The sequence below is a fragment of the Accipiter gentilis genome, chromosome 1, assembly GCF_929443795.1.
Source record: "Accipiter gentilis chromosome 1, bAccGen1.1, whole genome shotgun sequence".
Classification (NCBI taxonomy): domain Eukaryota; kingdom Metazoa; phylum Chordata; class Aves; order Accipitriformes; family Accipitridae; genus Astur; species Astur gentilis.
This window is the reverse complement of record NC_064880.1, coordinates 3154101-3175479: the sequence shown is the minus strand read 5'-3', so window position 1 is coordinate 3175479 and position 21379 is coordinate 3154101. Positions and strand designations below refer to the sequence as shown.

Sequence of the window (21379 nt, the reverse complement as noted above, 5' to 3'; positions counted from 1 at the left end):
CGGGGCTTCTGAAGGGGGAGGATGGAATTTTCTTCAGGTTCCACCATCAGGAGGTGAAGGAAGCACATTCTCAACAGGGTAAACCCGTTGTCTTCAGATCATGGGTGTGCTGAGAAGGTTTCCAACCGTCTGTCGGCAGGGAGGGTTGAATGTACAGCTTCAGAGCAGCGCGCTAGACCATCTCGGCTAGCGCCGGGTTGGATTGAATAGACCGAGCGTTTTCTTACTGGAGAAAAGACCTTTGTACTGTTGATAACCTCTTCCCACCTTCAATTTCAGGCCATGCGAAAGATGCTCTTAGTCTTGCCCAGATGCAAGAGCAGACCTTGCAGCTGGAACAGCAAACAAAGCTTAAGGTATGTTGCATCTCATCACCTGTTGTACAGATAGCCCACCTCAGGCAACTGCCAGGTTTCTGGGGGGGTATGAGTTGAAGTCTCATTTTCTAGCAGTCTGCAGAGAGTGCTAAATTTTTCTTGTTGCTGTTCAGCTTTGGCATAAACAGTTATTTGCCTTTTTAAAAAGAAAAAGTCTGGAAGGTGAAGTGCAAGCTGATTTGGCTTATTCTCAGACATATTTTATGGCTTTGTTTACAAATGGCATTTCCCGAGTGGTTTTGTAACTCCTAGAATATCACCACCATTTTTAGGGAATGACAAGGGTTTTCTGCAGGGAACTGTAAAGTAGTTGGGTGGAGGACAGGCTTCTGTTTCTTCTATAAAGGAATTTGGGGATTGTTTGTGTTGGTTGGTTTGGTGTTGTGGTTTGTTTTTTTCCTACATAAATGGTATACAACCCTGAAATGGCTAATTAACTCTATCCTAGCTGAAACCAAGACAGATTTCTTACAATCATATTTTATGATCATATTTTAGCTTTCTTGTGTCATTGGTCAGCTTTGCAGGGCACCACTCTGCTTACAGATGGATTTCTTGGCATATAATTGTCACTAGTGTTTCTCTATAGGATGATGTATTAAGCTTATTTGCGATGATTCTCTCTTTTTCTTGATAGGAGTATGAGGCTGCCATAGAACAACTGAAGAATGAGCAGATACGGGTACAAGCAGAAGAGAGACGAAAAACACTCAGTGAAGAAACGAAACAGCATCAAGCAGTAAGGGAATGAGGGGGAAGCCAAGTGATGGGGGGTCTTTTTTTGTCCTTTATGGAAAAGGCAACAATGCATTAATTGCCCCCTTTTGGGGGACGGGGGAAAGGGGAGCCCATTTTCTACCCTGGCTTTGTAATTGTGAACTTGATTTGTAATTATATGCGGTTTCGTCATCTTGAACTTTTGTTACCAAATTCTTGAATGTCCGAAGGAACCGGTAGTAGCAGTTACCCTTATTGTGTGTGTGCTCTTTGAAGTTTTCCTAAAGAAACTTTCAGGGAAGTGCTATTGGACATGCTGAGATACACCTGTTTGTGTCTAACAGCTGATGGTGTTAAAAGGTTGAAGACTACTGTCTTATCAAGTATATTTGTTAGCCTGGATAATTAAGTGTCTCAAGTTATTTGGATTTCAGTCTTAAGTAGCCTGCAACCCTATTTCTTCCAAGTTTGATCTTTTAGACAGGAAAAAATACCTCAAGAGGAGAAGTAATGCAAATCTGAGTTACCAGAGGCTGTGTTGTAAGCAATGTTGGTGCTTTCTGGTGTGGTTTAGCATGAGTTACTGAAGTGGCAATAATACTGAAATCAGGGAAATGTAAGCTAGATTTTAAGCTACTAGCTCACATATGGTGACTTTTTACTTTGAGAGCGCAGGAAATTAGGTGATTGATTAATTGATTGTGTAGCTTGGGAAGATAGCTAAACCTGCTTATTTGGCACATGTTGCTTTTTATCCCATCAGAGTTTGGACTTTGAACGGGGCTGGCTCAGGAAGCAGGCTTCACAATTGTCTGTTCTGTTCACGAGTTAGCTCTTGAACTCTTGCAGTTCACAGGGCATCATCTGCAGTCAGAGCAAACTTGATCATGATTTACTTCTGAAGTGCCATGCTTTGCAGTTGTTGAGGAGTCAACGTGCAAGCTGTTCTGCTGTCTGTGTGTTTGGAATAGAGAATAATATCATCCCTCGGACCACTTTCAGTTGAGTGTAGGTGACGTGGGTTTATTTGCCAGTTGCAATCGAAAATCAATGAGAGAAATTAATGAGGAATAAGAAAATCAATCAGAAACAGAGCTGATCGTTCAGGCAGCGTATCTTGACAGTTCTATTGCTTTCAATCACCAGTCCAGGTAATGTGTTTTAGAACATGAAAAACATGTTTTTCCCAGTAGACGAAGTCTCCTTTTCTGGCCAAGGCACACTTGTTCTTTTTTTTTATACCTGTGATACCTTAAAATGAAGTCAGACTATATAGATTTCTCAGCATAGAGGAGTTTTGGTGCTGGCTGAGGATGTTTTGCACCAAACTTTGCCCTGTTCATATTCAAACCCGGGTTTATGTTTTGGGTTTTGGGGGGGTGGGGGGGGGCAAGGGGGGTTCCCTATGGCACATTCCAAACCTAATTGCCCTCAGAACTAGGTTCCCTCTTAAATGCCTAATATTTATATTCTGAATACTTTTTTTTTTATCTTGAAGCGAGCCCAATACCAGGACAAATTGGCAAGGCAGCGCTATGATGAACAGATGCGACAGCAGGTATGATGGCTTCCTTCTCTAACCCAGCTGGGAACTGTATAGTAGCTTGCTTAAGTCAAAGTGGTGATCTGGAACTGTGCCCTATTGTGCTGGCCAGATGGCTGATGCTAGGCACAGTTGCTTTCATCTGTACTATTTCCTTGGCATCAACAGCGCTGGCCCGGCAAATCAAAGGTCAGGAATTAGGACAAAGTGGCTAGGAGCATGGGCTTAAGAGTATGAATCTGGGAGATGCGGAGAGGGAGAATGCACTTCAACTTGAGCACTAGCTTCTTGAAAACATTTTTAGTACTTAAGTTGACACAAATACCTACTTGTCCGAGTTCTTACAACTTGAACACATCATCTGCTGTCATCTCTGCCTGTAGCAACTGGCTAATGAAGAGAATCTGAGGAAGCAGGAAGAATCTGTACAGAAGCAGGAAGCCATGAGGCGTGGTAAGCTGGTAACTTTTCTCTTGCTAGTGACAGAGTGGGTGGGTGGGCGTGTGAGTTCTCTGTACTGATCTTTGACTCCTTGTCTGTATTGGTTGATGCTCTATTAGGGTCATGTGTTAATGTCATGTTGGCAAGTAACGGGTAAATCCCAGTAGTACTAGAACTACCCATTGCTTCCAAGATTAGTTTTAGAAGTGGCTGTACTCCTAAATGTCTGCCCTGTGGTACTTGGATTTCCCAATGAACTGTCAGCATCTCCTGATATAGCAAGTGAAATTCTGATTTTGTACTGGGACAATCTAAAATAGAACCGGTTTTGAGGAGGGAAGAGAAACAAAATAGCTCTTGGGAGGAACGGCTGAATCCGTGTCACCTAGTCTCCACTGTTTCCTGTAGAAAATAAAAGCTGAGTAATGAAGTTTTAGTCTGAAACTTGCTTTGTTTCTTTTCATTGTTGTGGAATTGCCAGAATCACTGGGTTTGCAGAACTCCAGTGGGACTCCACTAGGGCACAGGTCTTAGAAATGTAAGGCAATTTGTGTATGACCAAACGGGGCTGGAAGGCCGATTTGCTCTGTACACAGTCGTGGACTGCTGTGTTGTCCGCTCCTTGCTGCCATCTGGTGTACTCTCAGTGTTTGTCGGTATCTTTGAGGGAAGTATCGCAGCAACCATGTAACAATGCTCAGTGGTGAAACCTTGTAGGAGGGGATGATTCTAGTCTTGTATGCACCTACTCAGAGGCACCAGGATAGGAACGCTGAGGTAACCTGTCTAGCATTCAGGTGTCGAGATGTGTACCAGGTATTAAGTAGCTAGGTGGTCCAGTCAGGACTTCTTGCAGTGATGCTGAAGATAGAGGGTGCTGTCTGTGAAGTCCTCATCTCCTGGGTTGTTCTTAGGTTTCTCATTCATTCTCCATTCACATCAATCTTAATGTGTCTTTTGCAGTTCTGTGCGTCTGAAGTAACAGAGCTTCCAAAATCCTCTTTGGGACAGCACTGTACAGGCAACTCTGTTTTCCTTCTCTTCCTTACAAGCAGTGTATGTTACACTGTGTAGTTACTTGCCGAGGGTTGTCCTTTGTTGTCTGTAGCAGGTCATCCTTTCTCTCTGAAATTATGTTAATGAGCAGCAGCAGCGCCTACCAGTGTGGTTTTTCACTCTCTGTTGCTTTATCCTTTGTCTAGTTCATCTCTGACTAAAGTTTGCCCTGAGCAATTTTTCTGGTAATGAACTTCCAGAAATGAAGCGTGATTATTGTCTTGCAGTGTGCCATCTGGAGAAGGCCACCTATTTGGTGTGTGATCCCTCTGAGCACAGAGGGACAATTCCTTGTCTTGTCTTCTGTGATATTGTACTGGTTGGCTGCCTTTTGGGGGAGGGTGGGAGGGAATTAAGATCTTGAAGTCTGCTGCTATGGGATTACACACAGCTGTTGCAAAGCCAGGATGAAGCAATGCATCTCTTCCACCTGCCTGATACCTGGGATTAAGCCAGCCCAAAAGATTGTCCTCTTTTTTCCTTTTTTTTTTTTTTTTTTTTTTAGCTACTGTAGAGCGAGAGATGGAGCTGCGGCATAAGAATGAAATGTTGCGTGTCGAGGCAGAGGCAAGAGCCCGTGCCAAGGCTGAGCGGGAGAACGCAGACATCATTCGGGAGCAGATCCGTTTAAAAGCTGCTGAACATCGCCAAACAGTGTTGGAGTCCCTCAAGTATGTGCAAGCCAGGAGAAGGGCATGGGTTGCCTTGCTGCTTTTGCAGATTTCTCCCATCATGTAGGAAACCTTACTGTTTATTCCTCTAAGCTCTGAGGAATATCAAAAGTTAGTTTGTATACTCTTGTACTCTGAACAATAGGAATTATATTAGAGAACCCTGTCTTTCACTTGTCTTGCTACATTGTCATCTGAACGTGAACCAAAGAGACTATTTATAGACTTGTGAATTTTATACAGTTTTTCTAACAAATTACTTCAAGCCTTATTTGCTAAGATTGAGACTCAATTACTCTGAAAACTCTGAGAGTCCTTTCTGTTTCTGAATATATGCCATGAAGGTATAAAGCGGTCTGTCTCCAAAGGGGTGGGCATTGAGGTTCGTAATTTTTTAGTTTTAGGTCCTTTGAGATTTTGAATAAAAAAGCTTTAGAATTAAATACCTTTTATTACAGTTCAGCACCAATAATGTATTAAAGAGACATTGATATCATCTTAATGCCAAATGCTCTTCTGGATTTAATTCCAGATCAGGTATAGACATCAGATGATTATAAATATATTTGCCATGCTTGTTCATGTTTCAGTTCCCAGGTGAGCCCTCAATTAGCTTTGACTGGTTCTGAAGAAGATCGTTATAAAGTTGTCTTGTAAATTGCTTCGATTCAGTCTTTGAAATCCCTTTCTCTTCTGCTTGCCCTGCTGCTTGCTTACCATAGGACAGCTGGGATGCTCTTTGGGGAAGGATTCCGTGCTTTTGTAACAGACTGGGATAAAGTTACGGCCACGGTAAGATTGTAACATGTATCGATAACTTCCAGAAAAGTCTGTCTGTAAATATGTGTTAGACTCTTTGATATGTTTATAAATTGTAAACCACTGCAGGAGTTTGCTGATCCCTTAGTGCTATCTGCAGTCCTCATTTAAGGAGATGCTGTGCTTCAGATTTTTATTCAGATTAATTCTCGTCTTCTCTGTATAGATAATTTGTTTCTCATTGGTCACAAAAGTTCTGGCTTTGATGAACAGCATATAATTGTCTTGTCTTTGGAGGCACCATCACCTTTACAAACACATTTCCTGAAAGTTTGCCAGCTATTACAAGTAATAGATGCAGAATGTGTGAAAAAAGTAGATAAGTCTTTTTCACAGGTTGGTTGGGATTTTTTTTCCACAAATTGTTCTAGAATTTGCTGTCTCTATGTATGTAGGGGAGTAAGGGGTTTACCTAACAGCCAATTAGAGATAACCACAGATTTTTTTTTTTTCTTTGACATCTTGAAAGCAAATTTTGTGTTTGACTGGGCTCTGAGCTGACAAGTTTTCATTCAGGTTTTTAATGATTGATGTTCATTGTACTTTCATGATGCACGAACATCTATAAATGTTCATAGGGGAACAGAGCATTATGAAATGTTTAATGCTGCTGTTACAAGATGACTTTGCCAGCAGTGGTTTTGGGGAACAGGGATCTAATCCCCATTTCCTCCCGCCCCTGATGTCTTTTGTATGTTTGCAGTTAAACTACAAACTGAAAATGTTGTTGGTTTTTTTGTTTGGTTTTTTTTTTTTAGGAATATTAGGGAAGCTGTATTGGAGATGTGTAATAGTTGATCTGGTGGACACAAAAGGGGTTTTTTCCCTCTAAACCAGTGGTCTCAAATTTTTTTATTACGTACCCCTTACAGTAAAAAATTTCTGAGAATATTCTGAGAATATTCCCCCAGAAAACAGTAAGAGATGCATCATGAAAGTTTGTTTTGTTTTTAAATTATACTATAAATTATAATATGATTTTAAGGCTACAGAAAGAAATTCTTCAGCATTCCCCTTTTGCGTGCATTCTGTCTCTGAGTGCAATTTCTTCCCACCAAGTTAGCTGCCAAGAACTTGCCTGCTACTCTCATCCCAGGTGGATAGCAGACTGTCAGCTCTCTGTGATCAGGACGCTTGAGGGTACCATTTTCATCTATAAAGAGCGCCGCTAGTCTCTGGAACTTCAAGACCTTGCAGGACATGATCTAAAACTCACTTTGCTTATCTCACAACTTTATATCTAATTTTGATGTAGCCTAGAGAGCACTTGGAGAACTGTTAGGTGTGCAAAATAAGTTAAAAGCTGGACTAACATCTTTTCATGGGACAAAAGAGCATGGTAGTGGCTTCTTATGGACATAAAGTTGTTTCTCAGTGTACTACTTAAAACTTTACAGTGAAAATATATTTTTAGTAGTATGGCTTGTTAAAATGGATGTTTTGCTTTAAGTCAGTCACCACCATCTGCTCCACCCTCTGGTTTTATACACACAGGCTGATATAAAAGACACTTTGCCTGAGTGCGCTGGGGAGAACAAGACATGCGTTTAGTGAATCCTTTTGTAATCTGTAGGCTGTACCTGGAATGCCTGCACTATTCAGAGCCTTTTGCAGATTAGTGCTTGGTGCTTTTAGCTGCATATTCTCTTGACCCAGATACCGGTTTCCTGCATTATGGTCATTTTTGCCTCTGACAAGCTCTTGTCTTGTGAATTTGGGACATCTGGCTTAAAAAAAAAAAAAAGTAAGTATATTTTTGGAAAGGAGGTAACACAGCTGGAACACATATTTTCTGTTGCTTTGAAAAGTGACTATAAGGTAAGAATTAGCCAGTTATTTTAGGGTTCCTCTAAATTAGCCCTGGATGGATTTTCAGCTCTTCCTGTCTACTGTAAGGGTTGCCTTTTTTCTGCCTCTTCCCATCCAAGCAGAAGCCCAAAGGTTCTGCTCAAAGATTTTTGAATTTGTTGGGGTTTTTTAGTGGAATTCACTTTGCTTATCAGTCAGAGATCCATTTCTTTGCTAGATACTTCATGATAAACAGATAGGCGCTGTAATCAGACTGATTTGTGGAGTTGGCATAGTAGTTGGGTTCTTCTGTGAATGTGAGAGTCGAGTAATTTTCCTGTTTGGATACATAGCTGTCAGTCTTAAAGCTGTATTTCTCTGTATCTTGTATCATGAACTCAGTGAAGTCCAAAAGTCTGAAATACTTCTTTCTGCCTGGATGGATCTGATGTATCAACCTGTAACTTTGCTTAGTACTGGATATTGCTAAAGCAGATGCTATAAGAGTGCATGAGATCATTTTTCATGGTACCTTGTTTTTAGAGGGAGGCTGCTAAAAAGGGGGAGTCTCTTTTGTGTTCTAAAGTCTCTGTAAACTGAGATAAATCAGGTGTGGAAGTAATCTTACTCTTTTCATCTTGGAACTCACAATTCTGAACTGTTCATGTTTCCATCCAAAGCAAAGGTGATGTCACATGTTCAAGCAGAGTGAAACTGAACATATGGTGTCACGTGGTTTATTTAACAATGCCATCCTTGTTGTCCTTGAGGCTTTTGACCGTGTTCTGTACTTGTAGTAAAAGTCTGCTTACTGTAAAAGCAATGCTGCAGCTTGCTCTTTTGTCTATCTGGGCTTGCTCTGGTAGGAATTATTGGCATCTAGCTGTAAGCTGACCACAACTGATTACTTGCACTCAGAACTGTGTGGAACAGTTGGCCTCTTTCCAAACACCTCTCGGTTTAAAAGTAATGTCCCTTGTTCCCTTGCATTTTCAGGTGAATAGGACTTTTGATAAATCAACTGACTCGCTTGCATATGTACAGACAGATGGAACTGGAGGCTTATGTTTGTGCACATTAAGTGACATTTTAAAAAATTTATCAGTGCTATCGGTCTCTGAGTATTAAGGAAACAATACTATACATGCTAAAGATTTCTGTAAAGTCTTGCTTTCAAATCCGGTCCTGAAATTTTATTCTTAGCAACCTCCTGGAGTGTCTTTAGTATTGTCAGCGCAGCTCCTTGTCTATTCTTGACAGCTAGCTATGGTGGAAGAAGCTGCCTGCGGGGCTCTTGGTTTAATATGAGCCAATGTAGTGCTGAACCAAGCCACAACCATAAACCACAGAGAAGCCTGGATTCTGCTTCACCGGCAAATTGATAGGAATGTCTCATGTTCTGGGGTTTCTGAAATAACAGTCTCTGATGCAGTGATGGTAATTCCCGTGGTGGTTTTGGCTTTGAAGCTCCTCTTGAGTACCTATTTTCCTGTTGTGTTGGGTCTGGCATGACTGTTCACCTTTAGCAGGTGTACTCTGGCTAGTCCTTTTTGCTCCCTACTCTGTACTGCCTTGGTGGCAGCCACAGTTCAGATGTTTGTCTTAGCATCTTTAATTCGGCATACGTTTTCTTCTATGGTGAGGGTTAGCGTGGCAGACAGCACCTGGTTGATGAGGGCTTATTCTTAACTGCTTGCACAGAATACCCCCAAAAAATCCCGAAACCACGCCACTTTCCCAATGTGCTTCTGACCATAACACTGGAAGCTAAAGCTTCAGCATCATGAGAGATGCTGTTTTCTCATAGGAGGCTTGTAACTCTGGTTTGTAGCAAAGCCTGATGGCTATTTGTCTTAATGCATACTCTACTCAGTTAAACGTTTGAAAAGCCACACACGTTTTGAGCAGGGAGTGCGTACTTCTGGATATATGACTATATGCATTACTTGTGCTTCCGCTGCCTTTCACACTGTGAGATGCAAGAGCGCTAAATGCCCTATGAATAGGGAATGTAAGACCTTGACTGAACAGTGATAAAACATCTTACCAAAAGTAAACCCCTATTGGTCAGCATTTGTCCTGAACCTTTATTCCCCACCACAGGGCATGCTACACACAATAGCGTTTCCCCCTTTTCTTTGCAGGTGGCAGGCCTAACCCTGCTGGCAGTGGGTGTTTACTCTGCCAAGAATGCCACTGCAGTAGCAGGGCGATACATAGAAGCACGTTTGGGCAAACCTTCCCTGGTGAGAGAAACCTCGCGCATTACTGTACTGGAGGCACTGAAGCATCCTATCAAGGTAAAGTTTAGCTTTGGTTTTGTGTTGCACTCAGCCATGGGGATGCAAAACTCTTTGTGTCAGGCAGGGAGCTGTCAATGGCTCTGTGGATAAAAGTGCTATTGGAGATAGCATTAGGTGGGCTGAGATCATTGTCATTTCATATGACCTTGTCTAGGTGAGTTGTCAAAACTGTGGTTGGTATCTACATGTCAGTAATTGAATTTGTCCTCTCCAGGTTGGTAAACGTCTTACCAGCAAGGCTCAGGATGCCCTTGAAGGAGTTGTTCTCAGTGTGAGTACTCTATTTTGCTGTCTTGGTCTGTGAAGGATGACTTTGGAATCTAAATGAGAACGGCTGTTTCCTTAGCTCACTTCAAAAGCTGTAATTCCAGTAATTCTGGAGACATAGCACCCTCAGGGCACTGAGACTGTAAATAAGCTCCTGTGTTCAGTGTGACACGTTTTAAGCACTCTCTTAACCTTTTTTTCTCTGTGCAAAGCAGCTGGAAGTCTTAGTTCAGTTCTTGCCCTGCTACAGTTTTTTCTCTGTAGTCAGCATGTTAATATACAGACTTCCACTTGTTTCATCTAATCTGTTAAGGATTACTGAACCTAGATCTGCTTGTAAGTCAAAAAGCCAAAGAAGCATAAGCATTTGCCCATCTTGTGAATGGTTCTTAACTTGCTAATTAGGGCTGCTTCTGTATATTTGATTCCTGGATATGAGGCAAATTTAAGTGCTTCTTGAAGCTGCTGAGAGAAAATGCTCCTGCAGGAAGCAGCTTCCTCCCATTATCTCTACAAATGCAGTAATAAGTAAGAACATGAATGTTTATGACTTACATGAAAGAATTAGTACTGCAAAGAGTTGCTTATGTTTTGACATATCCCCCCCATGGCATCCAGTAGGAAGTGAATACTTAGGTCTTATCAGTTCTTACAGTAGTTACTGCACTGCTGCTTTTTCTTATAAAAGAATTGTAGCCAAGTGGGCAGAACTTTAAATTGAGTAAATCCTGACATAGAGGGAGAAATGACCCTGGTCTGAAGTAAGAAGCAGCTGAAGTTAAGGCTTAAAAGCTTGAGACTGTAGGAGTGCTGCCTACTTCTTGCTGGTACTGATCTGTGAAGCTGATAGATGCAGGTCTGTTGGTACTTTCTGTTCCTTAAGTTTAACCCTTTTTTTGCAGCCACAGTTAGAAGCACGTGTGAGAGACATTGCCATAGCAACAAGAAATACAAAAAAGAACAAAAGCCTATACAGGAATATTCTTATGTATGGTCCCCCTGGCACTGGAAAGACACTCTTTGCCAAGGTAAAACCCCGCCAAGACTCTGACAACCTGCATGTTGCGGGGTGCTCTGAAAACTTCAGGGTCCAAGCACCCTCCCTAGTCTGAAATCTGTTGCTGTAGTATTGCATAAACATTGTGTTCTTGGGTCTCTGTTGGGAAGGGAAGAAAGGGCATCCAGCCTGCTTCAGCTTTAAATTAGTACAATCACTTGAGTTCTACTGCTAAGTGTAGGCAGAAGAGCCCTTCCATCTGGAAAAGGATCCTGTATGACAGGATTCTTGAGACAGATGTAAACACACTTGGATGCAACTGTTAAAGCTTCCAGCTTTGGGCTGATACAAAACACTAAACATTAGTAGCAGGAACTGGGTGGTTTTAATGGGCAGAGCAAAGCTTTTTTTCAGCCTCCTGCTGCATAGCGGGTAACTGGTTGGATTCAGCTAAGCATGTTTTGTGGGGCTGTTGCTGATCTGCTTGGGCCGACTTGTTCATTTTAACCTTCAGATGACTTTTCTTCACTCGGCAGAACTGGATAGCCAGGTCTGGGTCAGCTAATAGTATGTTAACTCAGCCTGCTGTCTGTTACCATGGCAGAGCTCAATTGGTAGCTGCTTTGTGAACTGCTTTCTGAAATGGAGGAGAGAGAGAGAGATCTTCCTATTTATTGGCTTCAAATGCTAGTGAAGTCTGTTCTTGCAGATACAGGCGTTTGTGGGCTAATTTGCCACTGAGATGTTGCAGTGAGATGGAGTGCAGGTTTAAGCTGGGACCTTAATTACAATGTTACATGGCTGTTAGTAGACCTGTTTGGGCTGAAGTAGAGGGAGGCATTGCCAAGGCTATAGTTCTGCCCTGCAGTGACGTGACAGCCTAAGCAAACTTTGGTCAGTGCAAGCCATAGGCTCTTCTGATACACTTGGCTAATGTTGGCTACATCCTGTCAAACTTGCTTTATGGATAGACTTGCATTTTCTGTCCTAGCAAAAAATCAAAGAGGATTTTTTTTAATTTTTTTTACCTGTAGGCTTAAGGAAGGTATTTCCAGCATGCCTCAGGAGCTTCATCAAAACCTTTCACTTAGTAGTCACCATACCAATGAGTCTGGCTTTAAAACACAGGCAGGCTTTAAAACACAAAGGGAAAATTCTGTCATTTTGTCCAAATACTCATCAGGTTCACTGACCATTTAATTCCAGGCTTTTAACTTTTTTTTTTTAAGAAATAAAATTTTCTGAGAGTTGTATTAGTTAAGCATCTGAGAGAGAGTAGAATCCTGTTATAAACTAGACCATGAAGAAAACAGTGGAAGAAATAAACAATACAGAAGTTAAAGATGAAGGTCTAAGCACTCTGAGCATTAAAATTTTGTGCAGTGCCACAAGACTAAACTTCCATCTTTCATTCCCATTCAGAGCAGTGGTGAAAGCTGCCCCTAAGTGACTAAAGTAGTATTCTCTTCTCTAAGAGCATGCTTTCCCTCTGCAAATAAGCATGCTGATAGGACTAAACTACTTTTATTTCCCTCCTCCTCTTCCGTGGTCTTGCAGTGAAAGAGAGTGTTTAACTCACTGTTTTTGTTTCCTTCCAGAAATTAGCTGTGCACTCGGGCATGGATTATGCCATCATGACAGGTGGTGATGTTGCCCCCATGGGGCGGGAAGGAGTTACTGCCATGCATAAGCTCTTTGACTGGGCAAACACCAGTAGGAGAGGGTAAGTAGAGGTTCCTCTGAATACGGAATTCGGTTTCTTGCTCAGAGAAACTCACTGCAACGATGTAGTTCAGACCCCTGATCTCTGTTTGTTATTGAATGATACTCTTGTACAGATGAGGTAATACTGACCAGGCATAACATCTCCTAAAGTTTTCCTGGAATGGTTGAATTCTTGCTGCTTGCTTAGTGATATTTAAAAGGCTGAAAACTTTTGCTCTTTTGCTCCCTCAAACCCTTCTCGTTTACTTCAGATTTGCCAGATCAGTCATTGCTTGACTCTCTGCTGATCTCACCAGGCAGGTGGAGAGATATTGCTTGCTTGAAGGCTGGGACACATTTCTTACAGAGTGATTAGCTTTCTGACAGTAGTTAGGAGGCATAGCACAAAAGGAGGTGCAACCAGGTGTTTACGGTCTCTGGATATTATGTTCCCTGTTGCGACTGCTCAGATTTTAGGCTCTGATATTGGATCCAGCTTCTTGTTTACTTTTGAGTCTCAAGCAGAAGTAGCAAATTACAAGAAATAAAAGAGGATAAGGGGGAGATGGATGCTAAAGGCATTGATATTAGATAGGTGTAAAAGTCACAAGCTGCTGTGCTTTTTCAGTCACCTTTAAAAGCAAACTTTTATCTGCAGAAAAGCATTCATGTTGAGGCTGAATCTTGGCTTGCTGATTTTGTAAGAGTAGTTAATTTGTTCATACTAGTGTAAATGGATTTTTGCAGTCCAGAGGTAGCTAAGAATTTGCTTGTCCAGCCAGGATATTAAAATTCAATAGAGTACTTGCAGTGGGTGTCAGTTTGGGTTTTTGTGCTGTTTTGATCGCAGGTCTTCTGTAAATGTGGCTAACTGGTGATTTATGTGTTCTCTGATTGCTTTAGATGGGCATTATTTTCCAGTGTCTGTTTTAATCCTTGCTGCATTCATCATCTAAATGTTTCTATTTCCCCTTTAAAAAAACCCCAAAATATGCAGAGTAGATGTCCTAAGGATTTAAACTCTTTAAGCTTCTCCTACCCTGAGGAGTTAGAGAAGGAAAGGTGTAATAATTAAAGTGAGCTTAGAAAAAAGAAGTTGGAAGAGATATGAAGATACTCAACTGGACGAAGACTGCTGGATGCTTTCACTAGAGTTTTCTTTCACAACACTGCCTGGGCCTGAATTTCTCTGTCCTGATAAAAACTTCTGTGCATTTGAACTTCATAAGCTTCAGATAGCCATCTTATGAAAGTCGTGATCAAAGATTACACGTATCCATATACATCAATATTCTAACTTCTAGTAACGTTGAAGTATTTAAGCAGATTTTATTCTGGGTATCCAACAATGTTAGCTGTTAGTTCTGTGTTGCCTTTATTAGCTGAAAGCCGTTGTGATAGAAGACACTCCTCTGCAGACTGTAGCTGAGAATATTTTCAGAAAAGCTGGAGCTGAGTAAAAGATGTTAATGGGCTCTGAAATCCCTTGAAAGAAAGCTGGTTTTGAAGCTAGGCGAGAAGGTAATACAAGCTGTGACAGCTTTATGAGCAACTTGGTTCTGTTATTGATAAACATCTTTATATGCTTTGTCTCTTGGGAAGAGCACTACCCTTGGGTTATAAATGAATTTATTTTTGTGAATTATTCATTGACTTTATTAATTCACTTCTCCACAAGTAGTAAAACCATTGTGTTATTGCTAGTGCAGTTTGGAAAGGAGAAACCCCCCAAAATAACAAAGCAAATTGCAGGGGAGGACTCTGGTTTGAGGTTTTCAGAATGATACAAGGAAGAAAAATGGCAGGAAATGCCATTGTCACCAAGATTTCTTGTATGCTTGTGTACCTCTCTTGTACCCTTGCGCACATTTCTCTAAATAGGAGGGAATGGTAAAATAAGCACTCTCACACACACTTGGGGAGCCAGTCTAAATTTCAAAGTGCTACTCCAACTTGGCAGTAACATACCAGTATTGCTAGATACAAGCCCGTTGCCAAACCGTGCCTATGAAAACTCCCATCTATATTTAAAAATCTGGAGGAAGTTAAGGTCCTGTGCCCTAGAATTGCTCCTGTTCAGTCTGCTTCTGCACAGCAGGAATCAAAACTCCAGAGGCCTGGAGACAGATTTATGGCCTAAGGTGTTTTAAGCTAATACCTCTTAGTTAACTGTTGGGATGGGCCAAGTGCTTGCAATGGAAAAGTTGCTGTAGCTTAGCTGAGAATTATTGCCTTAAGAAATGAATCTGCTTGTGTAATCCTTGGGGTTTACAGCTGGTCACAGTTATGGGTGCCTGATAGTGGGACAGGAGAATCCTTGAGCTATTTGAGCCTCACTTACCTGTCTCCTATTACTGTGTAGTGCTTTCTTTTTACAGCCTCTTGCTATTTGTGGATGAAGCGGATGCATTTCTACGGAAGAGGGCAACAGTAAGTACTTTCTCTATGTCCATTACCTGTGCATGCTGCCGAGTTAGTCAGCTGACAGCCTTTTTGTTTAACTTGATAAACTAGCTTCAACAGGCAAAAGAGTAAAACTGGCAAGTGCCTTACTACTCACCTAATTCAGTGATGGAGAGACAAGAAATTAGCATCTTGCAACTGAATAGAATGAGCATCTCAAGAGTGACTTGAGAATTCCTCCATACAAGAGATGTGTGACACAATCTTTTTGGAGGTTTTGGAAGTGACTGGGCAGTAGGAAAGAAAGAGCCTTATCTTGAAAACAAGAGAAGATTGTTCACACTGCAGAGTTGATACCTTGCAGGGTTTGGGTTTTTGGTCCCAACAGATACTTATCTTGGGCGGTTTTCGTAACAACTGCTTTTCACTACGTTAACAAAGCTATGCTAGCATCTTCCCCCATACAAATGATTTATATTTTCAAAGTAAGTCACCATATTGTACATTGAATCTGGACCTGCTACTTGAATCCCAACAGTCTATTTAAAGAGCTATCCCTTGAAGATGACTTTGAATGTGTAAGTGAATTCTTTGCTGTGGATTATTTTCCTGTAAGTACCTTAATGGACTTCCCAGCTAAAATAGTGTTCAGCAGGGAAGGCCACCTGGGCCAATGGTTAGAGCCTTGGGTTTGAAATCAAGAGAATCACTGAATGACTGTGGGTAAATATTTAATCTCTGTGCTGGAAGCTTTAATTCCTAACCTTTTTCCTGGATATATAAATTGATCCTTTTTTTTTTTCCCCAAGGTGTTATAGTGCTTTTGGATTCTACTGTAATGCAAATAGTTGACAATAACAGAACTCACTTTGTCAATAATGCTGCTTAAAGCTGTGACCTGTCTTAGGTCGCCAAGCAGTTGATCTTCCTTTGGATTTCATCTTTGCAGGAGAAAATCAGTGAAGATCTCAGAGCAACTTTAAATGCATTCCTGCACAGAACAGGGCAGCACAGCAACAAGTAAGTATCCAGTTTCAGCCCTTACAGCAGTTGATATTTCCCTGAATTGAGGAAAGTCTGTAAGGGGTCTGTGGTGTGCAAATGAAAGTTGGAAATATATGATCTGTGCTACTAAGGACTTGAAAAAATCTGCACAGAATATCCCTAGTTCAGTTTATATACTGAATTTTTGATTTTCCCTTGTTCCTCCTTTATTTCTTCCTGGGACCTGGAAATTAGAACTCAGAAAGGCTGTACACGGGGTAGAGATCAGTGCTTGTAAAAAGGGTGTTCATTTGGCCCGTGTTAGCAGATGCGCAAAAGGGATCTTGAACTGCCTTTCAGGACAATGCTTCCTCTGCATGTGGTATGTGGTGGTGAGCAGTTCCCTTTCATGTATCATCCATACTGTGTGTGGCTCCCTTCCAGCACTGTAGGGGAATCGCTTGCTGAAACAGGGATGGTATTTGAACATATTGATTGTCTTAATGAGTACATTCTCTTTCTTGATAAGTTACTGTTGTTTATGCAAGGACAGTATGGGGCCCATGAAAATCAGTATCACAAAAGAGAATGCAGGGTTGATACTGTCTGGATGTTTCACGGTCTCCTAAAAAATGCATCAGCAGGTGCTTGTTTCAGCTGCTGTTCCTCTCCAGTGCTTTAGTGGCCTCTTTCTATGCTGTGCATGTGTGTGCAGTGGGGGTGGGTTTGAAACTGAGGCAAATGAGTTTAAATCTGATCCCATTTCTTTTGCATGAGCTGTCTGCTCCCTATGTCGGTGTGTAACGTTGCGGGTAAATGTAGGAATCCCAGAGCTGTTTCTTTCATGGCTGCTAATAGATTTGCTAAACACAGATGATTGCAGGGCTGACTTGACAGATGCATGCGTGTGAATTTCACTGCCAATCCATCCACGCTCACTTTGTCACATTAATGTTAACTTCTTGGAGAGCACTGCTTAGTTTTAACAAGAGCCATTTCTTGGCTATCATAATAAAGAGGTGACCTTTCCTCGACCTTTTTTAAATAACCTTTGATTTGATTTTTTTTGTGTGTGCATGAACTTTACTTAGTTGTTAAACTTCTTGTTTGCTCAATTTCTTTGTAAAAGAAAAGTTGTCTCTTTATGTGGGAAGGTGAGTTTCGCAGTGATGAATGGCTCCCTTAGTTTGTAGTAAAACACCTATTATAGTAACCTCATGACATTGAAATAAATATTCTAGAAGGTCATTGTTTCAGGACAACAGCAGGGCATTTTCTGCCCATGGGGTCTCTCTTGAACTTGTTAAAACCAGTGCAGCTCTAACTGATAGTTGCTTGTATATAGCTTCTCTGTACCCTTCTCTGTCACAGTGAGGTGCCTTGGAAGGTGTGACTTTCCAAAATGAGTAGATTGCTAGAAAGCAAGGTGTTGAGCCTGCAAGAACCTTGCAAGATCCTTGGTTTTCTCTTTGGGAGGATAGGGAGTCTCTTCTGAAATGATATATAGAATTGCACTATAAATGCCGAGTTGAGTATAATTATTATTTAAATGATGTTGTACTTCCTGTTTGCAAGAATAAATGTAATAAATATGTATTGGCAAAATACATATGTTCTGCAGGACCCAGAGCAAATGTTGCTTAAGATAGAAATACTGTTTTCCAAGATGAAAACTAGATATCCTGAGCTCCTAGGTGATCGCTAGAAATGTTTTTTGCCCTGTACCTGCAAAAATGATAAAGATGTTTAGATGGAACTGCAGAACTTTTAAGAACAATAACATGTATGTTTTAGCTTTAGATAGTTCCCCCTTTTTCTAGGAAAAAGTCCTTCTCAGACTTGTGATGTCTCATTGATGTGGATCTAGCAAAGTTATGTTTTTGACCAGATTTATAATGGCACTGCAAGCAAATGACTGGCAAGGGGGTGTTAAGGGGACGGTTCTTTCCTCTGATGTTAAACTACCTTAGCAGAGCTCTGGGTATGCTTGTTTGGTGCTGGTGGGTGCTATGCCTCCACTCAAAACAGCTGGGCTGTCATTCTGTCAGACGTTGAATTCAACCTGAATTTAAACTGTGAGCCATTCTAGGAGACTGAACATGTCCTTGTGATTCATGCACTGCTTTTTACTTCTGAACAGCCTTATTGCTGCTTTGGGCAATAAGGAGTCCTGTATCCATGAACAGGAGTTCACTTGAATAAGTCTAATAGTGCATGTAAATCTAGCTGTTTTGGTGAGACCCTGAAGAGTACTGTTACTTTACCAGTGAATTGTCACCAACGTAACTTAAGTACTAAGTATTGTGAACTCCTGGCTTAAACTTCCCAAAGAACTTTCTGCATCTTCTTGCTGCGTAGCTGACTGTGCCTGCATCTCTTGCTCATTTGTATCATTTTTCACAATAGAAATGAGCAAGGCCTGAATGTCAGGTTGTACATCAACCCTTTATCCAAGCTGTTTCTGCATGGGTTTGGTGGAAGTCCTTGTTGGTAGAAAAAGAACAGTTTTATGCCTGCGTGGCTCTTGGGTTGGTGAAGTTATCGTCAGAAATGATGGCAAAGAACACAGCTACCTGTAGACTAGGATTTAAATAGTCTGCAAGAATATCAGTATTCCAATAGCTGTGGTTAAAAAAAAAAAAAAAAACATTTCAAATTGTAATGCACTGTTAAGGTGGTAACATCAGTTAAATCATTACAGTAGAATCGGCAGGGGGAAGAACCATTATTACATAGCAAAAGAAAGAGCTTCTGGCTTCAAAATGCAGCAGGAGAGAGCAGGACCTGGAAGCTAGCACATCTGTACCATGGAGCAAAGCTTGGTAAAACAAACCACCTTTGTTTTATGGTACCCATTGTGAATGTCTCTCTTTCTGCACGCATTAGACTTGGTAGCAGGAACGTGTTATCAGGCTTGCTTGAAGGAAACGACTTTTACCAGCTGCTGAAGAATGACCTTCCCATACACAGACATGCCAGTGGTACACTCCTCTTATTCTTAGGCCAGATTGAGTCCATTCAATGCTCTGCAGCTTGTTGAGCTGGCTGAGGTTTCAGTAATGCTGTTGGCTTTCAGTTTGGCAGCCATTCATACCTTCAAAGCAGGACTAAGACAGTGCCTCATGATTCTAGGGTGCTATGCAGTTAGCAGCTTGAAGTCAGCTCCCCAAACTGGGATTTAAACTGGAGATATTTGTTATGGATATCTCTCCGTGTTGTCCAGCCCTATTCCAAGGTTTCAAACTTAGAGGTCTCTGGGAGGTTGTACTCTTGCTAAATGTTTGTGATATTCCTAACTTGAGGGAGCTTGTGGGTAAAGTGATAAATTAGGCTTCTGTGGCAGGGACAGACTAGGGAAGGCTGGTATTGGAAGGCTAAGTACTGAGTTAAACGCATTTCAGTTCTAAAGAGTTTAAACTATGCTGCATTTTAGTATGTCACTTTGGATGCTGTTACAAAGCTGTTTCTAAGGAAATCTTCAGATATGTCAGGTGATGAAATGTCTTTGATACTGGCCATGGCAGTTCCCAATGTTCAGACTGTTTCCTTGATTTTTATTTTTATGGGTTTTTCAGTCTTTCCTCTCTTTTCATACTTCCAGGTTTATGCTTGTTTTAGCAAGCAACCAGCCTGAGCAATTTGATTGGGCTATCAATGACCGTATAGATGAAATGGTGAACTTTGATCTGCCCCAGCTAGAAGAACGGGAGCGGCTTGTGAGAATGTATTTTGATAGGCATGTCTTGAAGCCAGCCACAGAGGGTAAACAGTGAGTATCTCTGCAAAACTCTTCAACCCTATAGGATTCTCTTTTTTTTTAATTGTTTTTCTTTATCTCCTTTTCTGTGTATTCTGTCACACTATCTATAAACCCACTTTAAGCAAGTAGTACAGGTAAGAGTTGGAGAGATGCCTCTTGCTATCTTGTTACAGGATAAGATGCCATCCTAGAATTTCATGCCATGGTATGTTATCCCCTTAAAATTTAGGAGACCAGTTACTGCACTGGAGGCAATAATGCAAGTAGGAACGCTGTTGGAATTCCTCATATCCAAGCACTTGTCTTTGCTTGGCTTAAGAGGCAAATTGGACCAAGTGACTCGTTTCTTTGTGTGCTGTGCAGTCTTGCACTTTTTTGGTCTTAATCTAGGTACGCACATTTCTTTGTGCCAAAAAATCAGGCTTTCTGGGCCCAGGAGAACAACTTCTGTACTCAGGCTGGATCTTTCTACAGAGATTGATCCGATCTGATCTTTGATTTCATTGTAAGTGTTGCTCCTTACAAAGCCTACCTCTGACTCCTTCACCCTCCTGTTCTGTCATGTGGCTGCATGTAAAATAATCCTTGTTCTTCTGCTTTTTAGACGTTTGAAGCTGGCCCAGTTTGACTATGGGAAGAAATGCTCAGAGATTGCCAGGTTGACAGAAGGCATGTCTGGCCGAGAGATCTCTCAGCTTGCTGTGGCATGGCAGGTAAATAGGGCTTTTATCACTGGGCTTCTTTGTTTTGTTTTCCCTTTCTGGAAGGTTTGAGTGTTTGATGTTGGGGTCTCAGATCTCGTCTTGCTTTGGAAGTTTCCTTATGTCCATGCGGTAGTGCTAGAACGCTGCTAGCTCTGGGGTGGGTGTGAGAATATCAGCATAATTCCTCATCTCATAAATAGGAACAGTTTTTATAATCATTAATGGGAAATCCCTTACTGAATTTAAGTAAAGCGAGTGAGTTAGGAATGGGTTTTGGCAAATCATGCTGGTCATTACTCATGTTCCAGCTCAAGAAACTCAGTAAAAGAGAAACCTAATGTTTTTGCCTATAGGTATGATAGCATTAGGACACTATAACATCCTACTGCCCTACTTTGTTCTTAACACATTTTTAGTGCAACTTGAGTAATTGAAGGAACAAAACTAACTGGAAAATGAAGCTGAAAAGGCTAGCTACTTCTACATGGGTGGCACCTATGTAGAAATAAGAAATGCCATCTCTTTGAGTGCACTTGTTCACATGCTTGACAACCTTAAGTACTTTTTTTTTAATCAGGCTTTCACCTTGTTTTGTCACAGCTGCCAGTTTCTTACTGGATTGCGTATCTTTATAAGCTAGTAATATAAATTTAAGGAATATGCTCCAAATTTTATGTCATGTAACTTAATAATGTCAGCTTCCTTTCAGATATTGTAAAAATGTGTGCTGTCATCTGAAAATGTATATAAAGCTTTATTTACTTTTAATTTGTTTTTCTTCTGTAACTGCCTGAAAACATACCAGATTAGTGTTGTTACCAGTTCAGTCAAGAAGCTTAGCAAGA

The 21379-nt window shown here is 41.2% G+C and overlaps 1 protein-coding gene across 7 annotated transcripts in view; it reads left to right on the top strand.

Annotated features, from left to right (window-relative positions):
* LOC126045167 (ATPase family AAA domain-containing protein 3) overlaps positions 1-21379 on the top strand; it is a 41644-nt gene that overhangs the window by 528 nt on the left and 19737 nt on the right. For all 7 annotated transcript variants that reach the window (XM_049815889.1, XM_049815920.1, XM_049815899.1 and 4 more), the window contains exons 2-15: positions 280-356; positions 1015-1116; positions 2593-2652; positions 3021-3090; positions 4640-4805; positions 5528-5597; positions 9557-9712; positions 9930-9986; positions 10885-11010; positions 12578-12702; positions 15062-15113; positions 16036-16106; positions 19672-19839; positions 20435-20543. In XM_049815889.1, coding sequence (XP_049671846.1) covers positions 280-356; positions 1015-1116; positions 2593-2652; positions 3021-3090; positions 4640-4805; positions 5528-5597; positions 9557-9712; positions 9930-9986; positions 10885-11010; positions 12578-12702; positions 15062-15113; positions 16036-16106; positions 19672-19839; positions 20435-20543 — 1409 coding nt within the window. The remainder of the gene's footprint in view (positions 1-279; positions 357-1014; positions 1117-2592; positions 2653-3020; positions 3091-4639; positions 4806-5527; positions 5598-9556; positions 9713-9929; positions 9987-10884; positions 11011-12577; positions 12703-15061; positions 15114-16035; positions 16107-19671; positions 19840-20434; positions 20544-21379) is intronic.